At 36.7% G+C, this 15873-nt stretch overlaps 1 protein-coding gene across 2 annotated transcripts in view; it reads left to right on the top strand.

Annotated features, from left to right (window-relative positions):
- The first annotated feature begins 2281 nt into the window (after positions 1–2281).
- Positions 2282–15873, top strand: part of Gpat4 (Glycerol-3-phosphate acyltransferase 4) — a 35964-nt gene continuing 22372 nt past the window's right edge. For both annotated transcript variants that reach the window (XM_065228810.1, XM_065228809.1), the window contains exon 1: positions 2282–2720. In XM_065228810.1, the coding sequence (XP_065084882.1) occupies positions 2568–2720 (153 nt within the window). In that variant the 5' untranslated portion in view covers positions 2282–2567. The remainder of the gene's footprint in view (positions 2721–15873) is intronic.

The following is a 15873-nucleotide window of genomic DNA, read 5'->3' as shown; positions in this document are numbered from 1 at the left end:
CGAAATTTTGCTAAACCAGATAAAAATTTCGGTAAACTATGATTATGTTCAACGAAACATCGGGAAATGTTTAGTTTACTGAACTGTTACGACAATATATTTCGCCGAGGACAGATTTTGATTTTAAGTGTATACAGCGCACTATGAACGACAATATGTTTAACGTACAGCACAAGAGTAAAATCGATTGTCGCCTGTGGGGTTTTCCGGTTTTCAACTGTACCGATAATATCCAATTAAAAACTGTTCTGATTATATGAACTTGTTTCAACTTATTAATTTCTGTGCACTTTTTAGTTTTTATCGGAAAATTGCTCTTCTGGACTAGAAATACTCAGAGGGAGAGATGGGCGGAGAGAATGTGTTGAGCCAAATGAACTGTTTAAATCTGAGCCAATCGAACATTCCCATTAGAATTTTTCCGAGGATTTCTTATTCTTACTAGAATAAATTTAAGAGTATTGCAATCGAACAGAAATTCAATCACTTTTATGCTTTTTGTGCTTCTAAAATTCAACTAGTTTTTGGAATCAAAAACAATATTCTAACTCTACTGATTAATTGATCTTCGTTGGTTGAATAATGGCACCAACCCGCATAAGCGCGAACCATAAATTGACCTTACCGATAATGGTTATAAATTGTTTATAATCCCTGCTAAACTTCAACTGAAATGGTTACGGAACTTTACATGAACGTTTGTGTGATAAAGTTTTATCCTTATGTATTATGGTTTTTTGGAAGCGGACCTTACAAATAATGGGTTGTTAAGTACCATTACCATTCCAAATTCTTGTTTTCTCCATACATTTTCGGAAAGAGAACTATATTAGAACGTTTTTACTTATGGTTTGAGAACATTAATGGTTATGGTTATGGTAGTCAGTAAGGTCTATTAATGGTTTTGTATTATCACTCAACTTTACGTGAAATATATCGTGAATTGGTAATCAGTAATTTACAGGCAACCAATTCGCGATATATTCCACATAAAGTTGATCGATGTTACAAAACCATTCATGGACCTTACTGGTTACCATAACCATTACCATTAATGTTATCAAACCATAAGTTAAAAGGTTTTAGTATAGTTTTCTTTCCGAAAATGTATGGAGAAACAAGAATTTGGAATGGTAATGGTTCTTAACAACCCATTATTTGTAAGGTCCGCTTCGACAAAACCATAATACATAAGGTTAAAACTTTATCACACAAACGTTCATGTAAAGTTCCATAACCATTTCAGTTGAAGTTTAGCAGGGATTATAAACAATTTATAACCATTATCGGTAAGGTCATGTGATGGTTCGCGTTTATGCGGGAAGACATGTACAAAATATTGCGATGCAATCAATTATTATTTTGCACGTATTGAATCAAAAATAAAAGTCATGTGACATGTTCGCTTCTAGCAAGGGTTGCAAGATAATTTAGGTACAAATCCCTGCTGCCGAATTGTATTTTGTTTTCTCCGCCTACCTCTGAGTATTTCTATTCTACACATACATTCTCTTGAATAAACCGTATCTATGCATTGTGAGTATATTTCGATTTTATACTATGGCACGCATAAACCATTTTTATACTAAGTTTGCATTCTCTCCCTTTATAAAAAGCATAAAATGCATAAAATTTAATCTATATTCGTTTTCTAATATTTTTGAGTGTTGAGTTGCTATTTAGCGTAACTTTCATACTATTTAGATTTAAATATTTTTTGAGTGTACTTGATTTGAATTTCTTACATGCATCATCAAATTTACTGTTGATGGACCCGTTTCCCTGATTGCTGCTACGCTGTCAGGTGAGCAGAGCCAATGTCCTTAATATTAAGGGCCGAGCCAATAGGCTATTGGTGTTAGTGGAATGTTTAGTGGTTTCGTATTTCATTGCAATGTTTATCATTTTACACAAAGAGAAGAGGTGACAATACGGGGGCGAAAATGAACCACTTTTCTGTCAAACGTGAACCAGCTCCTGATTGGCCGATTTCATGTGCGTAAGATAGAGATAGAGATAGATAAAGATAGAGATAGAGATAGAAATAAAAGAGGAAGAAGCCAATTGTCACCTCTTCCTCTTAGATTTTACACGAAACAGCTGTTGGCAGTGACGTAAATCACACTGTTTGCAGTATGGAATGCTATGGTAGAGTGACGTCTTCACTTGAGTGCTCAGCAATGTTTACAATATTTTTGCTTCTAACACCAGTAAGCTGCCTGTTGGCCCGAACCTTATATAAAAATCATTGAAGCACAACAACAGCAACGCAAAAAGCTGTCAATTTGTTGTTTGCGCTTGTGGCTAGTGGATCGCTTCGTTTGTTGGCTACATGTCGGGAATTTATAAATACTGCCGCGGACCGTTTAATTGGATAGAAGAATAAAATCAAACCGAATTCATGGAGTATACGAATCGCGAGTGGCTAGTGATGGGTATTAAGTGATCAATTCGGAGAATAAAATTGGATTAGTGGATCTAGTGACGCTAAAGCTCAAATCTTGGTGAACTGATAAATAAGATCTTTCTGTCTGGTAACACCTTTACAAAGGTGGTAGGTGAACAGAATGGTCCTGCTGGCTTCAATCGGTGCATTCCTGTCAATGCTTACATTGACACCGATTCTTTCGTTGATGTTTTTCATCATCTTCCTGGCCTCGATGGGGAAGTCCTTAGGCGTCCGGCGGATGTATGTGCAGCTGCTCGTAAAAATTTTCGAGGTAAATGATTTTTGCCGGATTTCTATTTTTGGCTGCATAAGAATGTGCCTGCGTGTCAAGAAAGGTCAGTGTCGGTTGTCTGGCGGAGAAAAATCAATATCCTATAACCTCAAACGATTCTTCAAGCCAAAATAAGTTCTTTTCTAGACCCCAACAAAGGGACTGAACACTATCCTCAGCTAAAGTTGAAAGTTCAAAGAACCCGAGGGACGGCTTTTGACTACATGTATACACTGTTAATTTATATAATCGCTACATAAACATTGATCACTGCGCTTATCTGGTATTGAGTATTATGCAATTCTATCATACTTTTAAAAGAAACACTTTGCAGTAATTTGATAGAATCGTCCAGGCCGGTCAGAAGATCGATTCATTCATCAAAAATAAGCGACCAGTCATGCCATACGACGGGTCAACACACACACACACACGAACAATCGTCTCTGCACATCGTAATTCATACACAAGCACAGAGTTAATCGAATCAACACGCTCGATGTTTTGAAGGCCAAGAACATTCTTATCTGTTTCCCTGCAGTTGCTCTTGAACGGACCACGCTGCAACGCCTCAATGTACACCCCGGTCATCCTTCGATTCGTGAATAGCTAACTTGGGTAGTGCAATCAATTTGTTACTCTACAATCAAACAGTTGCACCTGGGTTGTTAACAACCCTAGGCCCAGAAATTCGATTACTTCCAGCTTTGAACAAGGGCTTGCACGATAGTGTTTTTAAAAATCCATGCGAAACGTAAACGTTAAACAACAGCTGTTTTTGTCGCACAGATGCGTTCGCACGCGGTCATGATCTTATGGAAATCAACATGTGACGCCATAAAGATGCATTCATTCCTTCTACCGCTGCGTGTTGTACTAATGATCAGATCGTGGAAGCTCCTTATATTTTCATTTCTTATCGATGGCGAAGGCGCTACAAAACTCAGATTGGTTCAGCTAGCATAGCAATAACAAAGTGGTTCTTAATTTGTTGAAATTTTGTTAGGAGTCCATCAATAGCAGGTTTATTCTTTGGCGATGCGATCCAGTCCTTAACTTAGTGCACTTCCACAATTGTTAATTGAAAGCTTTCTTAGCCTTTATGGTAAACGCTCCTATAGTTGCGGTACGTGGACTGCATAAGCAACTATTGGAACCTAAGGCTTCTGACGTACGGCAACTATTATACCCATAATTGCATATTACTCCTATATGGATCGAAAATCAAGCAAAGATGGGACTGATATGCGGTTATGGGCAGTATAGAAGCGTTTACCGTACCATTTTTGCATTAGTATAATTTTGTAACTAGTACAATCATACTCTATGCCCAGGTTAGTCGAGAAATTTATCAACCCGAAATATTCCTAGACCGGATCGGGAATCGAACCCAGCCGCGTCCAGCATGGTTTTGTTATTATAAATTATGATAGGAAAAACGACGTGATCATTAACCACATGCATCCAAACAATGTAGTTTGTCATTTTTGTCAGCAACATTCACGGTTGATGATACACGCAAGCTTGGGGGATATTGTTTGTTATTGGATGCCATGATTAGAACATGTTGTGTCGCAGAGAGACAATCGTCGCAAGCGACATAGTTTATGTTATTGCTCGCTCTCCGTTTCTTGATACCCTGATCCTTGCCATACGTAAGTTCCCACCTTCGACAAAATTGTTAAACTTGATTATCTATTGAAAGGGTAGTTTGTTTAAAAAAAATGAAATTGAAAAGTCCTTAGAACTACCTTGATCTTTTTCTCAGAGATTTATTTCTCCAGAACTCCCTTGGAATGAGGTCCTTAGAAATTACAATAAAATTTCATGTTTTGCATCAGTCTAATGCCCATTATTTGATATGATACTCCACGCGATTTTATCCAAAATGTGAAATAGCAGATGATATCGGAACTGTCCATATTTATTTATCAACTTGAATAAATTTATGTTCGGATGAAATATGTTTCATCAAAATTGGGTAAAATCTGGTTGAGCTGGAGCAATTTGATTTTTTTCATTTTACGTAGGGGAATTTACGTATTCTCGGCAACCTAAGCAGCGACCTTTTTTCTATAGCCTTTTTCTCTAAGGAACGCACACATATGCAGTATTGGTTTGTTTACAATCTTTTGCTGCCAGCTGCTCTAACAATTTTAGTCGAAAGAATTGTCAAAAACTGTTTTGAAACGCTTTTACAAAGCTCCAATCTTCTCTAGTGAGAGCGAGTATTGTAGGCAACCAGTTTTTCTTCGGCAACCGTTCCATTTGAACTGCATGTAAATCTGCTGTTCTATTATCGGCAACTCGAAATCAGCTACAATTTGTAGTGCGTGTGTTGCATTTCAAGAAAACCTTGCTAGATTGCTTTTTCTCAGTGGTAAAAATATAGTCAAATTGAAGCTGAAAGCATAAAGAATCGTTTGCATGCATTCAGCGAAGTGTTTTCGTAAGAAAATCCAGTGAAAATAGTGTTTCAATTTGGGTTGCCGAAAATAGTCTGGCATGCCGAAGCCGTCATTTCCCCTATATACAATATACAATTAGTATATTAAATTGTAAAAGTTAATAAGAATAGACCAATTACGAGACGTTTCTGACCAGCTGATTTTTCAATTAATTTATCAATTTTTACAGGAGACAAGTTAGGCTATCTTTATTAGCGAGAATATTATCATCATATCTGTCAAGCAAACTGGCTGCTGTCATCTCGTAAAATGGGCTATAGATACCTACCGCAGCGGTGCCGGTGGTTTAGTGGTAAGCGTGACTGCCTCTGACTCCAAAGGGCCTGGGTTCAATCCCCGGCGCCATCGGGATTTTCTGATGCCCTCCGCCCTCCGATAGAAGACGTGACCAGGGATTTTTTACACTCCAAAAAATATGCACGTCCGATCTACGTGAAAACATTGGTAGCTTTCGTTCATACTACTTTTCACGTAACATTTACGTTAATACCAGCTAGCCAAAAATATTCCCGTTCAGAGGTCAACGTGAACAGTAAGGTAAATATAACGTGATTTCCACTTAAGATGGAAGTGGTTACCACGTAATGTTTACGTGATTTTGAAATGATATTTACTGGAAAATACTATTCATCTTACGTTTACGTTCCGTGGTTTCTACTATAATTACGATGGATTTGCACGTAATGTTGACGTGATTTTGAAGTGATGTTTACCGGATCTAACAAATACTGTTTTCCATTTTTTTTTTTGCAAGAAAGAATATTTAAACATTGTTAGCATTTTTTTATTAATACGTCAATTATGTCATTGAAACGTTAATACTAACCATTTCGCTTTTCCACTAGCTTTTCCAACACTTAATTGATCATGACAATTCAGATCTCGATTCAGATGCAATATCCATTTGCACTGTTTACTGCCGAGTCGGGCTAAATTGACCTTTGGAAAATCCCCGTAAATTGTATCTTGTAATCCAGCCTCTGAAATCGAAATAAATTTAATTAGCAGTGTATGACGGATTTCAAATAAAGCGAAATAATATAAAAATACCTTCAAACAGTTGCAGTATGCTGAATCACTTCTTCCACTAATAAAATCGATGCCGCCATATTGTTTCACTTTTTCATACATGTAAATCACGTAAACTCATTTTAAGTAAGCACACCACAATCACACAACCGCACATAGAAGTTTGATGTGAAAATGTTGTCACATTCATCATCAGGTCCAGTGAACATGACATGATATATTTATCAATTTTACTACCATTATGTAAACATGAAAGTTGAAGCATTCGAATGAGCTGCGTGATTTTTCACGTAGATTGGACGTGTATATGTTGTAGAGTGTACATGAATATCACTTACTTTTTACGTGAAATTCCCTTGGCATCAACGAACATGAAAATCACGTAAATTTTATCATTTTATGTTAAAGAGGTTACGTGATTTTTCACGTAGCATTAACGTGAAGATTTTTTAGAGTGTACCTCAGATAAATCCCAACACACTGGGATGAGAAAGCATACCACTCCACTCAACCACCGACGCCGTCATGGGATGATATTGGAATTGATTAATGTATCTTTTTTACCATAACATTAAATTTTAGTTTATTGAACCTTAGTTCGTCATATTTACGCGCATATTATGTGTATGACCACATCTGTTTTCTTTCTTTCCTATATCGTCTGCTGGTTACTTACCTTACCAATTTGGCTAAGGCCTTGTTGTCCTCTGCTGTCCGAAGAAGTCATCTCCACTCCACTCGATCCATGTCCACTCGTCTGCTGGTACATACCTTAAAATATCTATCATATCGATCAGTCATAATATTGGAATACTTAGGTTATAATCTAAGGCCCTACGGGAACCTACTCCAGAATGGCCGTCCCGGGGACAATCCATCGGATGTATGTATGTATGTATGTAAGGTAGCCACCATCCTTTCAAGACTTGTCTTGTATGCAGCTCCACTTAATAGCAAGATCAATTTGAGCTACCGATCTGAATTCACTATATCGCTGTATGAAAGGCCAAAAACGGAGGGGTGGACCCGTAAGCAGAGACACTTACGCGAAATCCACGGGAATTTAAGAATCTCCTTCCAACGATACGCTCCAACAAATCGAATAACACAATTCGCAATACTTATTAAGCTTCCTACTGGATGGTTTGTTAAGAAGGGCGCGTCAATCGCCCTGAAACTGTTGGAGTAGAATTCACACCACCATAATCGAATCGGTAGGATAAAGAAAATGATAGTGTTTATTCCCTCCTAGACTTCGGCTGTCAATCATACCATCGTCCAGCTTCAGTTTGAATGATACCCTGATGCTCCCTCCCAACCTAGTATTTATTTATATAATGAAAATATATGCAATGGAGAAATGAAATATATCAGAACATTAAAATATGACATAATGAAATACATTTATATGGATAATATAGTTGCTACTGCAATGAAGAAGTATTTTACATATAATAAGATGCAGCTCTACACCTCCTCAGCTCACAACAGGTGGATGCAACACTGAAATAATGCTAAAAATTGTGATGAATAACTAACATGACGAGAAATAACCTGCTTAATAATTATAAACATATAATATTATTTAATGTTTCTGCTTCATCAGCTTCATATTAATTTCGATGACTTTCTTGGGTAAACTGAAATATTAAGCTAAAGGTAATAGTATATCATGCAATGTATAATTTATATAATATATGTAGTGAAATGCAAAATATATGTATGTATGCAGGTATTTCCTTAAAACACAGAAAATATAACAAAATACCAGTGGCGTCCCGTAACCTAACTACTTACCTGTGCACCAACTTTCAAAACCAGATTTAATGCCATATTCGTATTCGAATCGGTTGAAAATACACTCAATCTTCTAGTTTACTCGATATATCTATCTATTGCAAACAATATATTGATTATTATTTATGTTTTGAGAGTTGGTGCACAGGTTGATCGAGGTTAAGGAAACGCCACTGGAAATACAGAAAACCTCGACTTTAGTCACTCAAATTCTTTACACTCAAGCTATATATGAATATTTTAATTGCATGGTATGATTGAACTCAACTTTGCCAATTTAATGAATCCACAATCTAAGTAAAGAATCAATTTGCTAAATAATCGAGGTTGTTTGATTGTATGCTATAAAAATAAGCATCAATGATTAATTCTTGAAATAGCAAAACTCTGCAAAGGTAAAACAATTTAATAACATATAGTGATATTCAATTTATTCTCTGGGTAATCAAAATTCTGAAAACCATAGAGGGGAAAAGTTCTCTTCGGCAATACCTCCACCTATCATCGTCAGGGGGGCAAACAACGTCCCTGAGAGCTCAATTTTGGCATGTGGATACATTGTGTTTCAGAGCAACTATTGGCCAAATTTGAGTGCTCCAGGACTCCGCTTACTCCCCGGACGACAATAGGCTAAGGTATTGCCGAAGAGAACTTTTCCCCGATATCATATTATATTATTATAAAATAAATGTAAATAACAATGATTTGATATTTGATACACCTTCTGTAAATGAAAATTATAGTTACAATGATATAATGAGATTTTAAATATGTGAAATAAAAATAATTTACTAGTCATGCAATATATAATATATAATGAATGTTAAATAAACAAGTACCGTAAAACAATAAATGTTTTTCAAATTTTATATTTTTAAAACAAGTACTGAGGATCCAAGATTTAATTCGTTAGTAATATCTTGAACGAAAATTAAAGCATTTGCACTATTTTTTTTTAGTTTTGTGACTTAACTTCTGCATTTTGATTTGGGGTTACTTTGATAATGCTCGATGAATGTAGAAAAAAATAATTGAAACTCAAACAATTTAGTTCTTTAAATATGAAACTTTGAATGAGTATATAATCAGAAAACTTTAAAAGCAATAATAATTCAACATTGAATTTGTGATGGCTGCATCGGAAATACATTTCATAAGTGATGGTTTACGTGCTTTTTCAAAAGCGCGAAAAACACGAAAATGGTTTTTTAATATTTTTGTAAAATATGTAACACATACTACATAAAACTATATACAATATCAACGGAAATACCCTAAGCTACAATATGGAATCAATGTTTCTTATTTGGAAAACGCACAGCGAGTAAATTTATTCTCTATATTATACTATCAAAGTTAACCACATTATCAAAGATACCTCGTTTTATGGTACTACAAAATACAAATAAGCTCGATTTTAGTTAACCTCCGTACATTTAACTGATTTATTAGATATTTTATTGGAATTGAAACAAAATCTTTATTATGCACCATGGAATCTTTAAACGCAATATGGAATGCTTTTATAAATATTGGTAAACTTTAATAATGGATCAATTGTCAGAAAAATCGAGGTTATTTGGACAGTTAACAGTTTTCATGCACTTGTTATCATGCATTACAATAATGTGAACGAAGGCTGAAAAAGTGTAATGGTATTATTTTAAAAAATTTCCATCATCGAAGAGCTGAGAATCTACTTAAAGATTTAAATCAATAAATCCAGCCTAAACGGAGGACTCACGAACACAATAAGCTCCCCCATTACTCATATTCCGAATCTGATTATTAAATGAGTATTTACAAGTATACAATTGAATATAACAACAAGTAATGGAATTTTCTCTCCGGGAATGGATAAATAAAATGGTTAATTGTCATTTTGTCATTGAATATATAATAATAATATAATAGGACCTGGGATGTATTAAAACTCAAACTCCACGGTGGTGCCCTTTACACAAGAATAAGCCTCTACTGCCGATGATCTTTTAAACCTGGAGACAAAAAAGCTACGAAAAAGCGCTTATGCCTTCATTAAATTCTACTCATACGCGATGTTAATAAAAAATAATAAGATTCTCTTGAATGGGTCGCGTCGCGTCGTGTCCACTCCGGCCGCGGCCTAAGACGGGTACAGAATCCATAAAACATTCACATTTTTGAGCTACCGTGCCCCTTACTTCACGCTTGACGCTTTACCAGCGTAAAAGCTAGCAATGCTAAATACTAATTACTGTACATAAGTAATACAAATCCTTATTTTTGGTAGCACTGGTAGCAAGCTCCAATTTCCGATGCGCTGCAACTCCGTTGTCAGTGTATTCTAATACACACGTGCACGCTTATGCTACTAACTAAATCGAGATCCATCGAAGAAGTGCGAGCCAGAGAGAAACGCATTGATTGGAAAACAATGAATCCCTCCATTCCCGTGTGATAGATAGAGAAAGACGATAAAACGTTATAAAGCTCTATGCAGATGAGAATCGAATTCGATTTCAACGCTGTTCCCCTGCAAGCGAGTAGTTCGTCAGATCCAAAAACGAGCCAACGAAAGAGACGATCAGTTTCACATTACTCGATCTCCTGTCCCTGTCATGGATTCCAAGTCATAAAAGCAAGACAAATGACACCCGTGTATGGACCATCTCTTGCAACTCAGCACACTCAAAGGAGGGAAAGTGGAAGCCTGTGAAAATGCAATGGTATCCGAAAAACATAACTAAGGGCAGGAGGAGAAGCTATCTTTTCCAAAATTTTACGTGATACTGTTCATGGATGCCCCCTTAGTGAAAGAGAAAGATAGAAATAGGTAGATGGTAGAATGGAGAGATCTCACCAATATTGATATGCGTCTGTGTTCCGTCTTAGCCGCGCGGGCACGCTCGTACTCATAGTTGTGTATGTATTTGCTTAGCAAACACATTTTACTATCATCGTACGCCGGTTCCACCGATTCTGCTGCATCTTCAACAAACACAACACGAGCCTTTTTGCACACACATAAGCTTGCCCAAAATCGAATGCTTTTAGCTTTTCGGAATTCACAAATGACTTCGTTTTTTTTTCATCTTTTCCACATTCACTAACACAAAACAAAAATTTTGCATCCGCCATTTCTTCAAGCCCATTTCACTATGATGGCATTGGACTTTTTTCTTTTAACTTCCGTTCACTGCACATCCTCTGAATAGAGTCATTATCAGTCATTATTGTAATAATGTCTTGAATGACAATTTAATCACTCCTCCATGCAGCCGAACTAATAAACTCGCCGACACATATATAAAAATGCAGATATACCGGGAGAAAACTTATGCACCTCCACTCGCGGCAAAACCACGATCCGAACTCGCCGTCCCGGGGACAATCCATCGGATGACCACAAAATTATGATAAACAGTCTCCTGCTGTAAATTCATGAATTTTGATACCCATATTGCAGGGGTTTCTTCCCAAACACTTCTATGGCCACTAGAGGCCCTACGGGAACCTGCTCCAGAATGGCCGTCCCATCCATGATATCATAACATCGGTTCCAAAAAATTGTGATTTTATATCAAAATGCAAAAATGTGATAGCCCTTAAGTGGATTATTCAAAATACATAATATTTTTCTAGTAAGCTTGTATTCAGTAAAGGCTTTAATCCTACTCATAATCATTAGTCCATCATTTCGTTTATTTAAGTAGCTGAGTTGATAGGGCCGCATCATTTGCTTATCAGGTCTTGAAAATCGATGATCTTATTAGCATGAATTTTGTGCATTTTATCCAAACTATGATAAAATCACTTATCAAGGTCAATCCTGATCCAACGAGCCCAACCTGCTAACAAAATATCCCATACTGTGACTTTTGGGGGGACGCAAAAATAAAAACATTTCTCAATATGTCACTTTAATATTCCTGTCCCACTCCCACCAGATTGCAAAGACGTGGCCGGTGTTGTTATGATCTTTAATTTATGGAGTCACTGAAACTTGTAGAGTGAGGATGGACGGTTACTTCCAGCCCTATTCAATTGTTTTATTATGCAATTTCACTGATTCTGATCAATCACGGAGTAGCAACCATTATTGATATCTGCAGTCAGCCTAAGCTAAGCTACGCGTTTGGAAGTGGTCAATATCACTTTTTGTGAATACTTAGCGTGGAATAACCCGTATAATATAACAAACATTTTAAGAATTCCATTGAAACTTATTCATGAGGCAATACAAACTAACAGTACCTACACGGTGGTGTTCACTGTTCTCAATTGCAGTGAATGTACTTTGTCCCACTCAATTTAATACTTGCCTGGTGACATACAGAGGTTCAGGGTCAATTTTGATAAGTGCTGTGCTGCGCTGTGTGCTGTCCAATAGCTGTGCCGTGGGTTCTGCCTAGTGCCTTACGCTAAAAATCACGGATTATCAACGAAAACGTACACGAAAGCTAAACAGACAATCATTGGTCATCAAGTTATTTACTTTTAGCATATAGTAGCTAGTAATCGCAAAATTACGTATTTATTTGCTGTGATCTTTGTTCATTTTTGTTAGCTGCTTCCTAATTTATTTAAAAGTTTTGGTTATTCCACAATTACGACTTTCATGTCTGCCTCAGTCGGTCTATGGCCAAGATGATACGCTTTATCGATAGCAATTTGTTGTTGTTCGATTGTCGCACGTTTTCGTTAGACAGGTGTACTATGAACTGTTTCCAGGGAAGTGATAAGATAAGTTGAGCGCAACTGTAAAGCAATAAATCTCCTACGTTCGATGATCAAATGTTATTGCCACCGGAGGGCAAAGTGCTTGTGGTAACAATAAGTCTATCATTCTCTTGTTGACAAGCTCCGTGTGACAACCGTTGATCGTTGAAGAAGCAAATCAACACTTTGCTAGAGATAATCTTTGCCTTCATAGCGTGTTATTTTTCCCTCCAATGCGCATTCGGTGGTATGTTCGTTTACGGAATACTAATTAAGTGGTGGTACTGCAGTAACCAGTACCTTTTAACACTAATTATTCTTCAAGTTGCTCATTTTGCAAAGGAAGTTTTCTCTGAAATTTTAGCGATTAAAATAAATCCAACCAGTTTTCTCTAGTTGTATTATGTGGATTACCAAATTGAAAACAAGCTTAAACAATAATCTTATCATTTTATCTTATCGTGGGGGTTTTTCGGTTTCCAAGATAAAATAATGTTTGATTCCGTCACAATATCAATACAGTGCGGATCTGCTATAATTAGGCTAATGACCAGTACAGTTTTCCTTGGTTGCTTGTTTCCTTTTCCGTGGTAACAGTCCTTGTATCACTTTCAAAGCTAAACAAATTCATACCGGATCACTCAGCACCTCGTGATTGCCGACTTGATGTACTTGAAAATAAAAATATTAAACACGCTGACTGCTTCGCTTCAGTTCGGTCTGATGTAATACCAGCAGACGGGGTGACTTTCACTATCTATAAGTTTTGATAAGATTACGTTTTGAGCATCACCATTTCCTAGCAAATAAATTAGCAATCAACTCAATCGGGCGATCGTTGAAAGATGCATCTTACTTACCTTACCATTTAGTATAAGGCCTAGGGCCTTATTGCGCAACTCGAAACGCAGCATTTTTTTTTTTTTGTATGAACGCTTGTATTGAAAAGTTTGTCGTTACGACTTCCGCAATGAGGCCCCTGGTTGTGCTTTGATGTACATAGAAGTTGTCTCTTTATCTAGTTCAAGTCGGATCATTTTCGTGAACCATTTTCACAGGGTTGTCGTCCGACATTCTCATGACGTGCCTAGCCCACCGTAGTCGCCGGGTTTTGCGGATGGTTCTCCCTTCCATCTTAGTTAAATTTGTAACGAAATTATAGGAAATAAGCAAAGCCATTAAAGAGAACAAGCATCTACGTCCTTAAAGTGAATCGCTGTGGAAGCCTACTTTCTGATAAATCTAATTTTCACCTCGAAATTTCAAGAGCACAAATATCAGCTCTCACAAAACATACAACAAGGAAACTAGAACTTCACGTTTGCTGCAGTGCAGTAAACAAGGAGTTCCCATTTCATGAGCGGACAGCAGTGTCCGAGATGTGTGCTGTAGAAAATTTTAAGCGATAGGGTATATCAGCCATCCTGACGGCCATCTTTGGCCTCTTCAATAAATCAGCTTAACTGCCTGGATAACAATATTGTGGCAAAGAAAGTACGCAATTGCACTTTTTCTTACCAGGTGACCTTTGTCATTGACAAAAAAATGAAGTCCAAAGTAAGCACGATTCCCTGTCATCATGCGTCTATGAATTTCTCTGCTGGTGTCATTATCGGCGGTCACCACGAAGAGCCGAATAACACCAACTCGTCGACCATCTCGATATTATCGCTGTCAATCTGAACTCATGATGGAGGCTAACGCTATCTTCTCTGAAACCTCTTCATCTCATGTATTCTGTCTTCAATGCATAAATTAAGAGTCCAATCTGATTGGCTTCATCTTTCAGCCTGATATAGGTTTCTGCCATTGTCTTAATGTTACATGCCATGATGTCGATGTCATCATGCCAAGAAGGTGGACTGCCTTCCTGAAGATCATACCACTCGTGTCTATCCCGAGGCGTCTCGTGTCGATCATTTAAAATTGTTGAGTTTTTTCATGTTCAATAGTGATTTATTCAACTAAGAATGTATCAAAGTACATATTTCATGTATAGAACAAATTAATGCATCTGTTCATACGTTTTGCAGGCTTCCATAACTTCTTCATATTTTTTTACTTCATAAGATCTTGACAGCCATCAACATCAGGGTTGCTTCCACTCATTTCGCTTTGAAAAATGGTTTTCTTGATTATTAAATCATTATATATACTTTTCGTTGCACTTATAATGAGGTAGAAAAGTATATAGCTGACACATTAAACCTGTTAATTTCGCTTTCAGAGCAGTGATGGCATAATCATTAGCAAATATATATTTTTCCGCTCTCATATGCTCTCAATATCACGCGTGATATTAGAGCAACATAGGGTAACGGGATGTAATGTCAGCCTAGCCCCTGACTTCGGCCTGTCAAGCAAATAACTCATTCATTTAGCACAATAATAATGAAAACTAATACCACATCTGCTGTGAAATTGTAATCCGTAAATTAATTGTTTATTGTTGGGACAAATTTAGGACATTTATTGCTCTTTTTTAAAGGAAAATTTTCATATTTTCAGATTTTTAGATGCCATGATCTTGCCGTATTATTGCACTACATCTACAGGTGGTCATCAAAAACATGATAATTTCATGAATTGAAAGGATTTACCTTTTTGTATCATGCTAGCCTAATAAATTAATATCACACTTTTTGTAAATTTTGAAGATTTTACGCTTTTTGTGCTTTATTACTATGGGCCGAACATTAGGGACGTAATTTTGAGACGTGTTCCTAATTATGGCCTACGAACTTTATTTGATAACTTTGTTTTGGTATTGGTAAAACTATTCGCGTTGATGATGACTCTGAAAGTGTTCACTCCTATGGAGATTTTCACGTCCGGTTGTATTTGTGCGATATGTTAAAGCGTGTTAATGAAAATTCGAAGAAAATACATAACAAATCGCTGTCAAACTCATTTTGACAGATCTAATTTCATACATTTCTAAGGATAGCCAGAGGAAAATAATAATAAAAACTTTACACGACGATGCACCCACTAATGTGCTTACGTTAAACGCAACTAATCTCTATAGGAAAACCCCATAAACAAAATGTCGAATTCCGTGAAACATAGCGGATCATTTCTTATCCTTTCACTCCACTGATAAATCTTGTAGGCAAAATTTCAATCTGTTCGTGAAAGGAGCTGGGGAGGGGGGAGGT

This window comes from Ochlerotatus camptorhynchus, unplaced genomic scaffold, assembly GCF_037179485.1.
Source record: "Ochlerotatus camptorhynchus isolate MF236.1 unplaced genomic scaffold, CSIRO-AGI_Acam_v1.1 ptg000303l, whole genome shotgun sequence".
Lineage (NCBI taxonomy): Eukaryota > Metazoa > Arthropoda > Insecta > Diptera > Culicidae > Ochlerotatus > Ochlerotatus camptorhynchus.
The sequence above is the reverse complement of the archived record's forward strand: the minus strand, read 5'-3'. Positions and strand labels throughout refer to the sequence as shown.